The sequence below is a fragment of the Carassius gibelio genome, chromosome A5 (assembly GCF_023724105.1).
Source record: "Carassius gibelio isolate Cgi1373 ecotype wild population from Czech Republic chromosome A5, carGib1.2-hapl.c, whole genome shotgun sequence".
Classification (NCBI taxonomy): domain Eukaryota; kingdom Metazoa; phylum Chordata; class Actinopteri; order Cypriniformes; family Cyprinidae; genus Carassius; species Carassius gibelio.
In genome coordinates, this window is record NC_068375.1 from 35,381,677 (window position 1) to 35,400,839 (window position 19,163).

General features: G+C 34.9%; 2 protein-coding genes across 3 annotated transcripts; one reads left to right on the forward strand and one right to left on the reverse strand.

Annotated features, from left to right (window-relative positions):
• Positions 1–1,210: 1,210 nt before the first annotated feature.
• LOC128015004 (SREBP regulating gene protein) lies at positions 1,211–3,151 on the reverse strand. The gene is made up of 4 exons (XM_052598764.1): positions 2,980–3,151; positions 2,060–2,211; positions 1,470–1,583; positions 1,211–1,294 (listed from the first exon to the last, which is right to left on the reverse strand). The coding sequence occupies exons 1-4, from the start codon at positions 3,149–3,151 to the stop codon at positions 1,211–1,213; spliced, it is 522 nt and encodes a 173-aa protein (XP_052454724.1).
• A 373-nt stretch (positions 3,152–3,524) lies between these two features.
• LOC128014067 (RING finger and transmembrane domain-containing protein 2-like) lies at positions 3,525–17,590 on the forward strand. 2 transcript variants are annotated; one of them, XM_052597303.1, is made up of 11 exons: positions 3,525–3,604; positions 5,737–5,814; positions 6,620–6,984; positions 8,459–8,581; positions 8,796–8,872; positions 9,523–9,623; positions 10,834–10,987; positions 15,348–15,497; positions 15,720–15,785; positions 17,003–17,104; positions 17,287–17,590. In XM_052597303.1, exons 1-11 carry the CDS (start codon positions 3,525–3,527, stop codon positions 17,419–17,421), a joined length of 1,431 nt encoding a protein of 476 aa, XP_052453263.1. In that variant the 3' UTR covers positions 17,422–17,590. The 2 variants fall into 2 exon arrangements, with proteins under 2 accessions (XP_052453263.1, XP_052453260.1); XM_052597300.1 differs by lacking the exon at positions 3,525–3,604 and adding an exon at positions 4,121–4,264.
• The last annotated feature ends 1,573 nt before the right edge of the window (positions 17,591–19,163 follow it).

Below are 19,163 nucleotides of genomic sequence, written 5' to 3' on the forward strand. Positions count from 1 at the left end.
TCATAATGAATTGCAATTTCTGTAAAATCTCACATTAGGCCTTGACAACTATCATTAAATTCAAGAAAGCACAAAAAAAACGAAAGTTTAAGTAAATGAGGCTTGAGATTAAAACCAATGATGATTGGAAACTAAATTAGATAAATCCAATGATATATTTAAAATCGAAATCCTGTGTGATTTTCAGAAATACCTGTGAAATTGCAGCATTTGTGACATAATGTCAATTATCACTGAAAATTTTTTTATAGTAATATATGAATATTGTTGTAGGAGTACTGTTTTAAATGAATGAATGTGTAGAGTTATGTCACCCGGATTTTCTTTTTGTATCCATTTAATGGGTTTACAAGTGTTGTTCTGGTTCTTCAGTATTTTTGTCTTATTTTTTTCAGTGCAAAATTAAAAAAAAAAAATCTACATGGAGGCAAAAATTACATAATTTTCTTATTTTACAACAAAAGTATCAAAATTAAGTGTATTATCTCTTAAATATAAAATTGCTGCTTGGTCAAATTAATTTAATTCAAAGGGAAAACAAGTTTTCACACCCCATTGATTATATATATGTAAAGCATAAACTCAGTTAATTTAGTTCAGTTTAAAAAACAACAACAACTTTGGATCTTCATTGTCCATCTCTAGTAAATGTATCCTGATTTACGGAAGACTTTTTTCTTTTTTTTTTGCAGTGCATGCAACATGTAATACATTGTCTTTATAAACCCAAAACGTTCTGTTAAATTAGAGAAGTCCGGAATAATACAAACAACCTCAATTGTAAAGCTATTTACTTTATTAAATTAACATATAGTAGATGACATGCAGGTCGTACACATAAATCTGAGCTCACACAGGGGTGCTGTCAAATCATCTGAGGTGCTTTCCATGTGTTTTTTAGCACGAAACAACAACACAAAGACTCTTTCCGGAATCCCATCCGAAGATAAAATTAGTGAGGTTACTAAAAAAGTAGCCTAATCTTAGCATGACAAGCAGAAAAAAAAGAAATGGGCGGAGTCTTCGACGAGATGTTCACCACTGAAGAGGTAAAAACGGATACTACACACTTATGCAGCGTAAAGTCTCTTTCAAGTCTTTATGATTGTGCACTCAAATTCCTGTTCATTTACTGGCCCATCAGGGGCCCCTGAGAAGATCTGCAAGTAATCTCCTTCATTATTCAAAGCCGGTTCGCTGGCAAACAGAGTCATATAGGCAGCAGTTCTGGAGGACTCTCGCCATAGCAGTACTTCGCCTGCGGGTTCCTGTAGGTGTTTTCATGTTGGACGCTCTGAAACAAGACAACAGCGGGTGGGATTTAGTTCTGCCGGCTAAAACATGATGAGGAAAAGCTCTGATTGACTGGTATACTCAACAACAACATGAGTTTAAGCAGAGTACTTTCATGCATTCTGGTCTGGAAAGCCACAAACAAAACAAACTAGCATTCAGAGTGTGATGCTCACCTGTGAGGAAGTACGACACTTGGCAAGACACAACTCAAAATGATCTTCAACTGCGGTGAAGAGGTTCTGGAACCCTTCTGCTGCTCGGTTTAGAAAATGCTCCAAAAGAGGTTGCTGATTGAAAGAGAGCAGGAAAGAGAGAGCGTTTAGTGTTGTCGAAAAGACTTTTACATCATTTCAACTACACTTAACATTCGCTTGTGCAGTTTCTAAAAAAGACAAATTCTGATATATATATATATATATATATATATATATATATCCTGTATGATTAGGAATTTGTGTTACCAAGCAATGGAACCGGTGTACCTAAAGTGACCAGTGTGTGTGTGTGTGTGTGTGTGTATTTGTAACCTGAATTGATCCATTTTTTTTAGTTTCACTAACTTGCATTTAACTGAAACTGGGATTTTCTATTACCCAGCATGCTTTGCATCAGATATTTAATGTAATTTTGATTTCTGCTAACTTATTAGTGTTAACAGTGTACTCAATATTTCAAGCTAAGAGAAATTAACAAAGTTCTACAATTCAGACACCCTGAATGATTTGTGTATCAACATAAGATAAAGATGTGTTGTTTGAAGCACCTTATCAGGCTGGAGGCAGCAGGAAACGCAGTACTCATAAATCCTACAGCAGCCATTGGCCAGACAGCTTTTACAGACATGCTGGCTCGAGCTGGGAGCATTGACATTACAACATCCATTCACCAGTAAATCCTTCCTCTCACACACATAACCTGCAGAGACAGAAAAGTCTGTGTTAAATTGAACACTGGTTACATGCAAATACTCAAAAGGAACCTATTAACAGTTTGAGCTACACATTAAAGCCTTGTGTGGTCAGTAACTGTGTGCCGTCAACTCAAGTTACAATTCAACCAATTTGTCCAGATACTTGCCTGCCACTCTCCTTATTATTTACTCTCAAATGCTTCTGCATAAAAAGGCAAAGTGCTCCTGCCAAAGTAATATTAATCTTTGCAACTTGCCTCAAATTATTAAAATTTTACTACTGTGAAGGTTTGCTTTCTGCCAAATTTTTCCTATTAACCAAATGCACTCACTAATGCTATATAATTATAATATAATAATAATTTCATTATAACAGCATAATATATATATATATATATATATATATATATATATATATATATATATATATATATATATATATATATATTTGTTGATTTTAAGATGGGACACTACATACAAAACATGCATTTTTATGCATGCATTCATATGCAGTTTTTCTGGAACTGAGGAATGTTTTGATTTCATGTTTTTCATTTAATTTTATTACACACATCTGTAGATTTGAATTACTATACATATCTTTAAAGGCCATTTTCTATCATACACTGAGCTAGAAATGTCCACTTCAGCAGCATTCAAACATAAACCAAAATTTACAGTTTTATTCACTCATATTCTGAAAGTTTTTACACAGAGGTTTGTTAAGAGATAATTGACCTGAAATATATTGAACATTTTCCCCCGTCACTTACCCAGTTCATCCGTGAGAAGCCTCTTTCCCTGAATGGAGTTCCTGCACTGTGAGATCTGCCTGCTGCTGTTACCCAGGAGGAACTTGATCTTCCACTGGATGGGATGGTCCGAGCCCCTCACCTCCAGGAGGGTCCGATCACGGATGGTTCGCTCCTCCTGTACATAGTACATGTTTAATTGATGGAAAATGACAGTAATAACATATATTATAAAAGAGTGCAAATAAATGCTTAAAAAACACACACAAAAATAAGAGTTTTAAAAACAGTTTAATAATAGTAAGAACCATTCTGAATAATTTAGCATCAATAATGAGCAACATATATATCACGTGACACTGAAGACTAGAGTAATGAAAGATGAAAATTCAGCTTTGATCACAACAATACATTACATTGATTGTAAATCATATTTCAGTAGAAAACAGTCATTTTGAAATGTTATATTTCCATGCAGCCTTAATGAGAATATAAAAGATATAATATATATTATCGCATCAACAACACCACAACAAACCTGTTTGAGGGTGCTGGAGAGAAAGTAGATGAGCGACAACCCGAACACGACCCCCAGAACCCAGCGCTTGCGCAAGAGCCGGCGGAACACCATGGAGACGAGCACCAGGTCCAGATAGATGCGATGGAGCTGAATAAACAGCACTGGAGATCTCAGACAGAGAGATCCGACCGATTCACTCAACACATCATCTCTCGCATCACCAACACTCAACACTCAACACTCACTGTCACTGGCAGAGATCGGATGAAGAATACGATATTATATTACTGTTACCCGACACAGGCTTCCAATAGAGACCGATTGCCGTCATAAATTGTCAAACAGTGAGTTTTATAAACATTTAACCCATTTTAGGCATGAAATGATCAGAATGAAGATTATAAATTGGTAACGTTATGTCTCATACTGACGGATGGAGCTGCAAAAACAAACAAAACGAAAACGTGCGTCTAATTAATCGATTGTAATCTTGACTGGTATGAGATTATCTGTTTAGGTCTTAAACTGTATAAAATAATAGGAGTTGCAGAAAGCAAGCAGCACAACAACAAAGCTCTCTCCATGCGGAAATGCGGAGCAACGGCGCGTCGTGATTGGCTGCCCGCCGTGTGTAACGTTACTTCCGGAAACAAATCGATTTCACATCCGCTTTACAGCCCTGGATCGAGTGATGCTTTCTCATTTCTGAGGTTTATGTTAAACGTTATTACGAAAAACAGCGTCTAAAGATTAGTTTGTGCGTGTCTGTTGTAAGCTATGGTGAAGGTAAGAGAATTCTGCTCGTTTCTATGACATTAAATGGGCGTTTAAATCGAAAAAAAGCTCTATTCAACATTCAAAGGCTCATGTTCATTCATGATGTTCCAACAATGTAGAAATAGCAGTTTGCCATAAAATAATATTTTTTCTATAGTTATTCTTACTACACCGCTACCATAAACAATTAACAACATAGAATATTAAAGAAATCTGTCAAACTGTCCTTAACAGAGTAAAGACTATCTATCTATCTGTCTGTCTGTCTGTCTGTCCATCTAACTGTCTATCTGTCTATCTGTCTATCTGTCTGTCAGTCTATCTATACACATGTTCACACAGTTATGTACTGTATATGTTATGATTTATTGTTCTTTCACTCAGTAATGATGAAATTTGTGACATCACACTTACACACTTGTGTCTTTTGAAATGCTTATGACTTACTTTCTTCTGTGGGACTGAATATGAGTTGTTCATAATTGTATGTTTAAGCAGCTATTTGTGCATGTATAAGATCTGAGGAGTTACAAAGCTCAATATTTCCCACAGAAGGATTTATTCTGTCTAAAAGAGAAGGCTGATCCAGACCTGGCTAAAAACACGCCCCCACATGTCTATGTCACAATGTGGTGTGGAAGTATTTGCATAATGCCTGCCAAATGTTCATGCAAAGAAAGAAGGCGTGGTTTCAGGAACTGCAGTAGAGTTGATGCAGCCATGTCAGTTATGGAAAGGGGGCATTACATTTTCGACACATGCTTGCGGTGTTCGGCCAGTCACAATGCACTGGGTCAGCTGGCCAATCAGAGCAGACTTTGCTTGTCGGAAGGAGGTACTTTGTAGAAAACGTTGTTTGAGAGAGGCGGGGCATAGAGGACCTAGAATAATGAACAGCATTTGAAAAAGAATTAATTTTTTTACATTAAAGCATGTCAGCATATTCTGTTACACCAAATACATTAAATAATGATCTTTAAAAACATCATATGACCACTTTAAATAAAAAGAAAGTTAACTTTGGGTGTCAAGCAAGATTTTCAGTGAATAATGAAATTTCAGCCTGTTCCTCATACAGAGATATTGTGGCTTGTTAAGAGTAGGAACACACTCACAAAGAAGTATGACACTACTTTTTTTAATATTGTTTATGAAGTGTGATAGTCCCTTGTCACAGTTTCATTGTATGGAAGAAAGTAGTTCATTATAGTCGCTGGTAAACTTCTCTTTTTGTGTTCCCCAGAAGAGATGAAGTCACATGAACTATCCCTTACATACATATACAGACAGATATATTCCACATTTTTATAATCTAAACATTTCCTATTGCTTATATGTCACAATATTCTGTTGTGCTGTGTAATTCAGTACAATGTCCTTTTGCACATTTGAATTGTAATCGCTTTATGCACATATTCTTTGATAGGCAAAAAAATGTTCATAAATGTGTCATAAATCTGTTTCTTTTTGTTTCTCTCCAGTTTTGGAGCTCCTGGTGATAAAGTGGGTGTCATGCAGAGACGCCACAGCAGTAACCCCGAGGGCATGCCACCAGAAAGGTTGGATTTCACTCATCTGGTCTAAACATGTTTACAGTTTTAAGACTAATTTTAGAATGTTAGATTCCCATCCTTCTGAAATTATTTATTTTTAGTTAACCAGCTTCACTAGTTAAGTAACTGTAATGTGTAAGTTGCTGAAAGCATGGAAATACTTGCATTTCAATCACTGAGCAAGTACACATGGGAAGTGAGAAATTAGATTGAGAGCGATTCATATTATATCAGGAAAATATACATTAATATTGTGAAATATTTTATACTTTAAAGGTACTGTTTTCTATTTGAACGCAATCTTTCAGAATTCAATTCTAATGTGCTGATTCATTACTCAAGAAAGTGAAAGTGACGTGACATACAGCCAAGTATGGTGACCCATACTCAGAATTCGTGCTCTGCATTAAACCCATCCAAAGTGCACACACACAGCAGTGATTTGCTCAAGAGCACCTCAGTCGTGGTATTGCTGGCCCGAGACTCGAACCCACAACCTTAGGATTAGGAGTCATACTCTCTTACCACTAGGCCATGACTTCCCCTTTCTTGATAGTGAATTTCTTGTGCAAGAAACATTCACTATCAATGCTGAAACCATTTTTGTTTCTGAATATTTGTATATATATATATTGCAGAATAACACTTTCTTGTAATCATGCTGATGTTATGTAGTTATTGGAAGCCTAGGAAAAAAACTAACTAACAAAAAAAAAAACTTTATTACTGATTCCATCAAGTATGTGTCAGAATATCAGATCTGATTAGGCCATGCAGTGTAAATGCACCCCACTTTCATGTCATTTTGTAGGAACAGGAGTCAAACTCTCGGTTCAGAGAGCAGCCTTGATGAAGGGGGAGTGTTTGACTGTCTGAAGCCAGACTCTCCTACATCGCCTCAGCAGCTCTTCTCTGGTCTGGTGGGCGTCTCTGCTGGGAACGTGTCCTCAGCTCCTTTCCAGGCTGCGGGGCTGGTTCTGGGTTCTCCACCGGACGTCTTCATCCAGATGGTGTCCTCATCGAGAGACGAAGGTTCTCACCGGACGGAGAACTCGCCTTATCTCCCTCTCCCTCCTCAGCACCATCATCATCATCATCATCACTCCGGCCAGCACCGCTCTTCTCTCCTGCATGCGGCCACCTCTGCTGAAAGACACAGGAGCAGAGAGGACGGAAGTAAGAGCTTCTGTGTTTCCTATTATCATCAACCCTGAAAATATTTCCACTGTTTAAAGAGGACATTGGATGCCCATTTTCCACAAGTTGTTATGATTTAATAGGGTCTTCATGAAATGTAGCTTACTGTATAATAATCTTCAATAGTCGTGTAAAACAACACCCTTTTTTAGCCTGTCAAAAGCTATCCATTTCAATGCACGTCTCTTTAAATGACAATGAGCTACTGCTCACCCAAAAATGTGTCCCCTTTAATATTTTTGTGGAGACTGTGGTACATATATATTTTTTGGTTTCTTTCATGAATAAAAAGTTTAAAATAATAATATTTATTTGAAAAATGTTTATTTTATAAACGTCCTTACTGTCACTTTTGATCAATGTGATGCATCCATGCTAAATAAAAGTATTAATTTCTTAATTTATTTTATATTATTTATATTTTTAAATACTTTCCATTTTGTTGTGAGTTTTTATCATTTTTAGTAGTTTTTGTTTTTATTTGTTTAAATAAATATATATTTTTATATATATATTTAACTTTTAGTTTGTTATTTCGGTACATCAAATTAAACTAAATAAAAATGAGAAATATTGCCTTGGCAACTAGTTTGAATTATATATATATATATATATATATATATATATATATATATATATATATATATATATATATATATATATATATATATATATATTAGGGATGTCAATCGATTCAATTTTTTATCTTTTTTTTTCTGTGATAATGTGTGTAATCATGGAGATACCATGTGAATGTATGTGGAAATAGCGTGAATGTACTGTAATGTCTGTGCTGTTCATAAATACAATGTGCATTCAGGAGCACTCATACACTCATACAGCACTCATACATGCATTATTCATTGGAAACATTGGACTGAAAACTTTCCCGGAGTGTAACAGCTTAAAATGATCTGATCGCAAGCAGAGACGCAAAATTGGGTTTAAGGGTTAAAATTGAAATAATTCTTCAGTAATTTTGCATTAACTGCATTAAATTATTTTAACTTGTTAAGGATTGTAAAATTTATCACATGCGTTCATGCAGTAACAGCCCTTATTACTGAAACTGAATAAATAAATAAATAAATAAATAAATAAATAAATAAAAAAATAAAAAAAAAAATAAAAAAAAATATATATATATATATATATATATATATATATATATATATATATATATATATATACACACACACACACACACACACACACACACACACACATATATATATATATATATATGTATATATATTTATTTATTTATTTATTTTTTCAGTTTAGTTAACTATAATAACCCTGCTCTTATCTGATCCAATTCCAAGTCATAAAGGCAAAACTACTAGAATTAAATCTACAAATGCATTAATAACCTACATTGTGGTTCTGACTTAATGTTGACATTTTGTGTTGAAAGTAGTGGTATTCATCTTCCACAACTTCCTGTTCCCAGGTGATGATGTCTCTGCACCAGCTCCTGCTCTCTGTGAGCTCAAGGCCATGGTCACATGGCTTCAGAGGGGATTCCCTTTTATCCTCATTCTCCTTGCTAAAAACTGCTTCCAGCACAAGCTTGGTAGGGTTCAATATGTTGTGAGCTGCCTTTGTTTTTAAAAGCATGGGTCAGAGTCACAACTGTTAACAATGTGATTGGTTTTCTCTGACATGCAATGTAATGTTTTCATTATGTTGGAACAGAAATTATAATGATGTTAATGTTCAGTGTCTTTTCAGGTGATATGTGAAATGCAAGGTGCTGATTCTCTTATGATTCTCTTTGTGTTTCTCAGGAATTGCTATTTGCATTGGAATGATCAGCACATTTGCCTTTGCTAACTCAAAGCTGAAGCATCAGGTGGCACTGCGGGTGAGATTCTGTTCAGTTTATTGTTTTATACTATAATTATACTTCTGACTCCTCTGGTTCCTGCATTCACCCTTATGCACTTGAGACATTTGCATTTGACCTCAATCAAGAGGTCCATATAATACCCAAACACTACTGTTTAAGCATTTAGAGTGGGTTAAGATTATTTTAGTGTTCTCTTATGTGCAACCAAGACTACATTTATTTGATCAAAAATACAGTAAAACAGTAATATTATGAAATATTATTACAATTTAATATATTTTTTTCTATTTTAAAATATTTTAAAATGTGATGCAAAGCTGAATTTCCAGCATCATAACTCCAGTCTTCAGTGACACATGATCCTTCAGAAATCATTCTAATATGCTGATTTGGTCCTAAAACAACATCTCTGTTTAGCAATGTTTTTTTTTTTGGCTTCTTTGATGAATAGAAAGTTCAGAAGAACAGCATTGATTTGAAAATCTTTTGTAACATTTCAAATGTCTTTAATGTCACTTTTGATCAGTTTATTACATCCTTGCTAAACATTATTAATTTCTTTAGAAACAAATCTTACTGACTTCAAACTGTATAATTTGATAAGGACGGATTGTTCTGTTGAGGACGTGCTGTACGTGTCTCATTGTGCATGGGTGTGTTTTCAGGAGGACAGGTCTGTGTGTACCACCCTCTGGATTATGATCTTTCTCGCTGGTAACATTGTGTATGTGTATTACACGTTCAGTGCAGAGGAACTTCACAACAGGTACTGTACTGTTCATTCGTTTCAGAGTCACCATCATAACATTACATGTATCAAATTGTTGTTGTTGTTTTTTTTTTTGCCTTATTCATTTGAAACATTTGATTTACTGCATGTTGTCATTTCACAGAGTGATCTCTCATTGTATGTTTGTGTTTATCAGCATTTGTGAGTATTTAATTCCCGTCATTTTTCATTATTTACATTTGAATCATTCACTGTTTTCATTTTTTTGTTGTTGTTGTTATTATTATTTCATATACACTGTCATTTAAAATTTTGAGGTTGGACGCTTTTTTAGATGTTTTTGAAAGAAATATGTTATGCTGACCAAGGCTGCATTTATTTGATCAAAATACAGTGAAACGGTAGCATTGCGAAATATTACTACAATTTAAAATAACTTTTTTTTATTTCAATATGATACTTCAGTCTTCAGTGTCAGGTGATCCTTCAGAAATCCTTCTAATGTGCTGATTTGCAGCTCAGGAAACATTCAGGGGATATGATTATCAAGGTTGATAACTGTTGTGCTGCTTAATACTTAGGTGGAAACTGTGATACATTTTTTTTTCAAGATTCTTTCACGAATAGAAGGTTCAAAAGAATAGCGTTTGTTTTAAATAGAAATTCTTTGTAACATTAAAAATGTCTTTGCTGTCACTTTTGATCAATTGAATGCATCCTTGATTTAATAATGTATTGATTTCTTTCAAAAGAAACTTTTGAGCAGAAATGTATCGTAAATGGATATCATAATTCTGTATAATATTCTATCATTTGTGTTTAAAATTCTGTCATTAAATACAAATTATAGAATATTATATACCATATTTTCCGGACTACAAGTCACACTTTTTTTCATAGTTTGGCTGGTCCTGCGACTTATAGTCAGGTGCGACTTATTTATCAAAATTAATTTGACATGAACCAAGAGAAATGAACCAAGAGAAAACATTACCATCTACGCACTCTCGCGGCTGGAGATGGTCATGTTTTCTCTTGGTTCTTGGTTCTAAATAAGTGCGACTTATATAAGTTTTTTTTCCTCATCATGACGTATTTTTGGACTGATGCGACTTATACTTCGGTGCGACTTATAGTCTGAGAAATACGGTACATTTATAATATAAAATTATATCATTTGTATTTAAATTATATTATACATGACTATGATAGAATAAATATAATATATGTACATTTTTCCCCCCAGCCTTATTTTTGCGAAGCCAAACATCAACAGTTATGATTTCTTTGACCTGATCTGGGCTGTTGGAATAACAGATTTTGTGCTGAAATATTTCACCATCGAGCTTAAATGTCTCGTACTGTTCCTGCCTAAAATGATCCTCGCTTTCAAGTCCAGGGTAAGAAAACAACTTTCCATGTTTTATATTACTGCTGCTTTAGTGTACCATGTCAGAAAGTACAGTCCTACAGTAAATATCACTTGCACATTGCTCAATTGAAATATAATTGCTAGTAAATTTCACAAATAATTACTAAAGAAAGTAACAAATTAAACGTGACTTTTCTCTAAAACATGCAAAATGCAGAAACGGTTTGTTGAATATTTAAAGAAAGTGAACATATTCATCTCATTTCTCTTTGATGAATGTTTGATTCTTCTGTATGTTTGTAATGCATTCTTTTTTTATGATCTAATGGGCTTCAAATGAATCATGAGTCAAATAAAACTGCTTTGTTCATACATGATTTACCATGATGAGATATTGTGATCAGGAGGAAGTTCCAGGCAGCTTCAGTCAGTTCAAACTGGGTGCAACTGGCAAAAACAAAACAAAATAGTGTACCTTGTCACCATGCCTTGTGTGGTTGGTTGGCTGCTTGCAAGGCAGTATGTGAGCTCATTGGCCCACTGGGGCTAGGATGAGGTCACCTCTCCGAGGAACACAGACACACACACACACACACACATGCTCTCACACAATCACACAATCATTGGAGTGACAGTATGAGTCTAGTACACCAGGATCTAATCTGTAAAAACATCACACTTTCTAATATTGAAGAATCACACAAACGCCACCCACTCCAAACCATTTGTTTGACTCAAATAAACACTTTGCATCCGCATCTGCCAGGAGAATCTGACTTGCGCATAGTTTCTGTTCCTCTGAAGCTCTGTTCCAGGAACTTACCCCTAGTCATCTCTGAACCCAGCCCCTGAAACCAAACACACATTTTCCACCTCTTGTGTCATGCCCAGGTGGCACACTTTCAGGCAATGATGTCATGGTCTATGTGTCAGGCTTTCCGCTGACTTTCCATGCCCAGCATCACCACCACTACAAAGACACAGCACACACACATGTATCCATACATGTCGGTATAAAATCTTGCATAACCGCAGCTGCAAGCCAGTGCATGTCAGTATGAACTCACACTGTCCATAACACTTCAGTTCACACGGATATGAGGATTGAGTAACCTATTGACCTTCCTCAGTGCCTACTAAAATAGGCACATTGAAAATGATCTTTTATTTTATTTTAACTTACCGCTGGCAGAAAAAAGTCAACTTGTAATCCTGTTTACTGATATGCTTATATCTGATATGCAAGACTATTTGTTGCTGTACTACCATTCAGCTGTTTGGGGTTAATAAGAAAGAATTTGTATTTGAAAGAAATGAATGCTTTCATTTAGTAAGAGTGTGTTAAATTGATTAAAGTAAAGACCGTAAAGCCATTAATCAAGAGCTGGGGATTGAGCATTAGATTCAAACCCAAGCCTCCCATATGAGAAACAGATGCAAAATTATAAAAAGAATCTCATGTTGCCCTTTGATAAATTAAACCATTTCCCACCCTGAGGACCTCCTCGCGTGTTCAATAATTGTTTTCTTCATTGTTGTTTTGAAATCACGGACATGGCTGTTAAATCTGCTGCTCCCCCATGATGCAGTTGGCCCAACTTTTCAGTATTTGGATGGATTCCAGCTCTAGTTTGTCTAATCGCTAAGTGTGAGAGAGTACAGGGCTGCAGGGACTCTGGCTAAGATGAATTGCTTGCGTTTGGAGGTTACAGATCCCCGTCAGTCAGCTAGCAAGCTCCCCAACAGGGTGATTAATCGCTGTCTGGTGGAGTCCAATAAGTCATCATGCAACCTGTGCGGTGATAGTGTCAGGCCTTCAGCGCTTGATGTGGTTGGTTACGACTTGACGTTCGTCTGGAGATTCACAAGATAATTGCGGAACCAGGATTAGTTATAAACCAGAATTGACCAAAATGAGATACACAGACCTTTGTGAATAATGTTTTATTTATTATTCATACACTGCTGATCAAAAGTTTGGGGTTGGGAAATTTGTTCAGTGTTTTTGATTACCGAGGCTGAAATAATTGAATCAAAAATACAGTAAAAACTGAAATTTTGCACACACACACAAAAAATACAATTTAAAATAACTGTTTTGTATTTTAAAATGTTATTTATTACTGTGATGCAAAACTGAAATTTCAGTTGCACATGATCCTTCAGAAATTGTTCAAATATGCTGATTTATTATTAGTATTATTTTTGAGATCAGTTGTGCTGCTAATATTTTTGTGGAAAATGATGCATTTTGTCAATGCATTTTTCAAATGAAAAAGAACAGCATTTATTTGAAATAGAAATAATCAGTTTCTTATATAAGATCTATACAGCGCATTATTTAAAAAACATTTTTCCTAATGCAAATATGATTGGTGCTAAAAAAAAACTTTTTTTTTAAATTGGTCACTAAGGTTGCTAGGGTGTTCTGAGTGGTTACTAGGCAGTTGATGTGCGTTGTGGATGACTCTGGTCCTTGCAACAGTTTAGGTTTTTTCCCCCACTTATTTCATCTTTACCAAGTGAAAGATTTTTTTTTTATTTTTATATAAAAATAAGTATACAATTATATATTTTAATGTCATTTTATAATTAGCATCCATTATTGATTATATTTCCAACCTATTACAAAAATAGCTATAAATAACACAATAAATACCTGACTATATATATATATATATATATATATATATATATATATATATATATATATATATGTATGTGTGTGTGTGTGTGTGTGTTTTATAATTGTCTTCTCCCTGTATTGGATTACACATCTCTTTACTGTCTACCATCACCGTAGATTTTAGTGTAATCACAATCTCAAATTTTCTGTCAGCTGAAGGTCAATTCGGCATTTGAAGATGAGTTAAACCCAACTAAAAAAGCCTATAATAGAATATTATGAAATTTAATTTTAAGTAACTGTTAAAAAAGGTCATGCTTTCCAATGTATTTTAAACATCGGGTGCATTGTTTTTGTCTTGATATTTTGTCCGTGCTTCAAACAAGAAGCTTTGTTGGTTATATTGAAGCCTTCTAGTTTTGTTGTTCACTGTCAGTGTAAGCGCTGCATGAGTGTTGCCCTTTGACCCTGAAATTAGATGAGTTTTACAGTCATCCTGCTACTTTTATAATGTTCTGATTAGGGTTTGGGAAGGGTGGGCTTGTTATATTTGATGTGGGTAGCAGGTGCACTGCTTGTCTGCCAGTATTGTTTGCCATGCGGTGAAATTGCCAGGAGAGCGCTGAGCGCTGGACTGTGGCCATATTTCCATAGAAGAACACCCCCCTCCATGTCACAGCATCTTTAAAGCTTGAGGGTAAGATGTTCACAGTTAATGAACGAACAGATGCAATGAGACTGGGATCTTGTTCAAATTCAGTTACAGGAAGGATGTGTGGATGGTTTCAGTGCTGCTGTCTCACGCAAGAGCTTGAGTAGCAATCAGTTTGTAAAGATATTGTTAAACAGTTGGAAGTTGGAATAGATGGAAGTCTTACAAGCATCATGGTGAAATAAGCCCATTTGAATTTAATTAATTTGAAGTAAATTAAAAGGGTTAATAATAATAATAATAATAACAATAACAAATAGTATAATTATAATTAATAGTATTTGTATTATATTATTATGCAAGCTGTTTAGTCCAGTGGCAAAAACACACGTTTATCCCACAAGCTTCGTGAATATGATAAATATTGATTCATTTTTATGATCAGTGTGTATAAGTTAATAAACATTTTCTGGAAAATACTACTACTACTACTACTAATGATGATGATGATGATGATGATGATGATGATAATTAAAATATTATCATGCTAGCCATTTTATCTGATAAGCATTCAGCATATCTAATAATAATAATACATTTAAATTATTATTATTGTTATACTAGCGGTTTTATCTTATAAAGATTAAGTGGATGATAATAATGATAATGTTAATGATTTGAATTATTGTATAACAAAATCATTCAAATAAATAATAAAATATACATATATTTCGATCACAAATTTGCAATTATGGTGAGCTGCCTGTATGATTTAATAAATTTTTTTTAGATAGATTATGATTACTATAATGGTGTAATCATTGAACAGAGAGTTCTGGTCCAGGATGTGGATTGTTCAAAACTATGTTTCTGATTTACTAAAACACAAAGTATAGTATTTTACGACACAGTGATTAGAGATGGGAAATCTAGAAACAACGCTTATCTTTATAATGGCTCTTGTGTTTGATGTGAATCTTGTTACGTCTTTGGGGATGTCTGGTGTCTGAGCTGCTCTACCACTGCAGAAGAAATCTGTCATATCAGGATGGAGTCTTGATTAAGTTGAGAGGTTTGGATGTACACCTGTATGTGTGTGTGTGTTTGCAGGGGAAGTGTTATCTGCTCATAGAGGAGCTGAGTCAGCTCTTCAGAGCTGTGGTTCCAATCCAGCTGTGGTACAAGTACATCATGGGTGAAGATCCATCCAGCAGCTACTTCGTCGGAGCCACGCTGATTATCATCTACAGTCTTTGTAAGGTAGTCTATCTGATTTGACCTCTTCCATCAATGATGTTCTTTTTATTTATTATTAATAGCATTAAAAAGGGCCTTTATTATCATGAGATAAATTTCATGTGGCGTTGCACTTCAGAGCCTTTCAAAATGTCATTTTCAGAGCTCATTTTTCAGTTAGTCTTTTCTGTTGTGCGTGTATATGTATGTGTGTGTTGTTAAATTTGCTGTTTTTTTCTGTTCCAGTCATTTGATTTGTGTGGAAGAATATCTGGGCTTCGGAAAGCATTTGTCATTCTCTGTAGCTCACAGGTGAGTGATGTATTCTGCTAGGCATTGTTAAAGTAAATCATAAACACACACACGCACAAACCACATTTTAAAACCTGCCAAGGACCAGATTTTTTTTTTTTATGTCCTGATACAAACCCTGGACCATGAAACCAGTTATAAGGGTCCATTTTTAGACATTTAGTTTAAGTTGAATAAATAAGCTTTCCATTGATGTATGGTTTGTTAGGATCGGACAATATTTGGCCGAAATACCACTACCGTATTTTTCGGACTATAAGTCGCACCTGAGTATAAGTCGCATCAGCCCAAAAATACGGCATGACGAGGAAAAAAACATATTTAAGTCGCACTGGACTATAAGTCGCATTTATTTAGAACCAAGAACCAAGAGAAAACATTACCGTCTACAGCCACGAGAGGGCGCTCTATGTCTTCAGTATAAACTACAGGAGCACTGTGCATCATCTCTGGCAGCATAGAGCGCCCTCTCGCGGCTGTAGACGGTAATGTTTTCTGTTAGTTCATTTCTCTTGGTTAATGTCAAATTAATTTTGATAAATAAGTCGCACCTGACTATAAGTCGCTGGATCAGCTAAACTATGAAAAAAAGGTGTGACTTATAGTCTGGAAAATACGGTATTTGAAAATCTGGAATCTGATATTGAGAAAATCATCATTAAAGTTGTTCAAAAATGAAGTTCTTAGCAATGCATATTACTAATCAAAAATAAGGTTCTGATATATTTACAGTAGGAAATGTAAAAAATATCTTCATGGAACATGATCTTTACTTAATATCCTAATGATTTTTGGTATATAAGAAAAAAAGCAATAATTTTGATCCATACAAAGTTTTTTTTGGCTATTGCAACAAAACCCCAGCGACTTAAGACTGGTTTTGTGGTCCAGACACACACACACACACACACACACACACACACACACACACACATATATATATATACATGTAATGTACATTACATTCATCAAAAGCTGTTATGAACATGAATAATAGTAATAAATAATTTTGATCAGAAAACCAGCTTATTAGAATGATTTCTGATGGATCATGTGATACTGAAGACTGGAGCAATGATGCTGAAAATTCAGTTTTGCATCAAATAAATTAATTACATTTTAAATTGTATTCAAATAGAAAACTTTTAAATGGAAATAATATTTCACAATACTGTTTTTACTGTATTTCTGATCATATAAATGCACGTGTTTGACAGAGTTACGGTACGAGAGCCAGTGCTCAGCAGTGCAGTGAAGCCGGGGATGTGTGTGCCATCTGCCAGACTGAGTTCAGAGAGCCAATCGCACTGCTCTGTCAGGTAAGAGACCTCGACACTTTCAAATAAACCAGGACGTGATTCACGACATCAGCCGCAGACCACAGTGACCCAGATTTTATGATGACAGTAATTATTCAGCTGACACTTTCATTTGATTCCACTAACAGTACAAACCGAGTTCCTGTGTGAAAATGTGTCTTGAATATGTTGTCTTTCTGCAGCACGTGTTCTGTGAGGAGTGTTTATGCCTGTGGTTTGACCGGGAGAGAACCTGTCCGTTGTGTCGGTCAGCCGTGGTCGAAACTCCGCGCAACTGGAAGGACGGCACAACATCAGCACACTTTCAGATCTACTGAATGGAAACCCAGCTGATTGATGAAGGTTTTCAGCGCCACTACAATCAGATTAAACATGCATAAAACGTTCCTGTTTGTAATGTTGTATAATGGGAAGTGTGACAATATGTTACGTCAATGAATGTGATGTACAATTGCACCATTACATTATGTCCGATAACAGTGATAAGTGCTTTTTGTCTTCTTATGCCTACTTTTCAACAAGTAAAACATTTTTACGTGTTACGGGTTTTTAATATTATTAAGTAAGCATGATAACCGACTGTTTTGTAACACTTCTTTTGTTGTTGCTGCTTATTCAAGCTATTAAACTTAAAGAAATAGTTCACCCAAAAATGACAATTTGCATAAAATACTCAGCTGAAAAAAAAAAAAAAAACTTTATGGCATATAGAGTTTAGATGAGTTTGTTTCTTCATCAGAACAGATTTAGAGAAATGTAGCATTCCATCACTTGCTAACCAGAGGATCCTCTGCAGTGAATGGGTGCCGTCAGAATAAGAGTCCAAACAGCTGATAAAAACATCACAATAATCCACAAGTAACCCACACCACTCCAGTCCACTCAGTTAACATCTGGTGAAGTGAAAAGTTGCATGTTTGTAAGAAACAAATTACATCACTAAGATATTTTAGCGTTACACTGTTGCTTCCACGAGCAACACGAGTCTTCTATCTATAATATTGCTTTCTGCAGTGAAAAAGTCATCCCATAAATATACAGAGATCAAGCACAGTTTACAAGCAAAAACAGTTCTAAACAAATACGTTTGTGGAGTTTTTTAGTTTTCAGTTTTTTAACTGGAGGAAGTATTATTTTTATGGACTCTTATTCTGGCCAGAAGCAATGGTTTAAAGACGCCTTCATGATGGATTTGTTTCATACAAAGACACAGGTTTTCACTTCACAATGTGTTAATTGATGGACTGGAGTGGTGTGGGTTACTTGTGGATAATTGTGATGTTTTTATCAGCTGTTTGGACTCTCACTCTGACGGCACCCATTCACTGCAGAGGATCCACTGGTGAGCAAGTGATGCAATGCTACACTTCTCCAAATCTGTTCTGATGAAGAGACAAACTCATCTACATCTTGAATGGACAGAAGGTGAGTAAATTTTCAAATTTTTTCTTTTTTGGGGTGAACTATTCCTTTAATCTGGAGTAAGTCTTTAAACATTTTTGTAATTTTTTATTAAACAAAAAAGAAGCAACCAGCTTTCTGGCAAATTTAAATCGGTAAGGCGTAACCCCAGTTAACTGTGGTAAAATCACTATAATCATCTTACTATAATCATTTATTGCTTATATAAAATGTGACAAAAGTAATAAATGTTAGTTCTAAGTTATTTTTCAATCCCATTTCTAGGGCTATTTGTTTCATAATGATATTTGAAAGACTTCTTTGTGTATATATTTAAAGTCTTTTATTTTCATAAATGACCAAATTCACAATATCAAAATAGCAGAGGTAAAACATGTTTAAAACACGCGGTAGAAACATAAACTATAAAAGATTGTAGCTTATGTAAACATCAGTAGCATGCCCTTTGATTCACATTTCGCATGAAATCTCATTCATGTCACATTTCTATATTAACACTGACACAAACGATCAAGCCAGAAGCCCTTCATAGAAAGTAAAAAAAAAAAAAAGAAAGAAAACAAAAGAGTTGTTTTCATTTGTAAACATCGAGTTCAAATACACTTAAAATCATTCTACAGTGTAAATATGCTTTCCA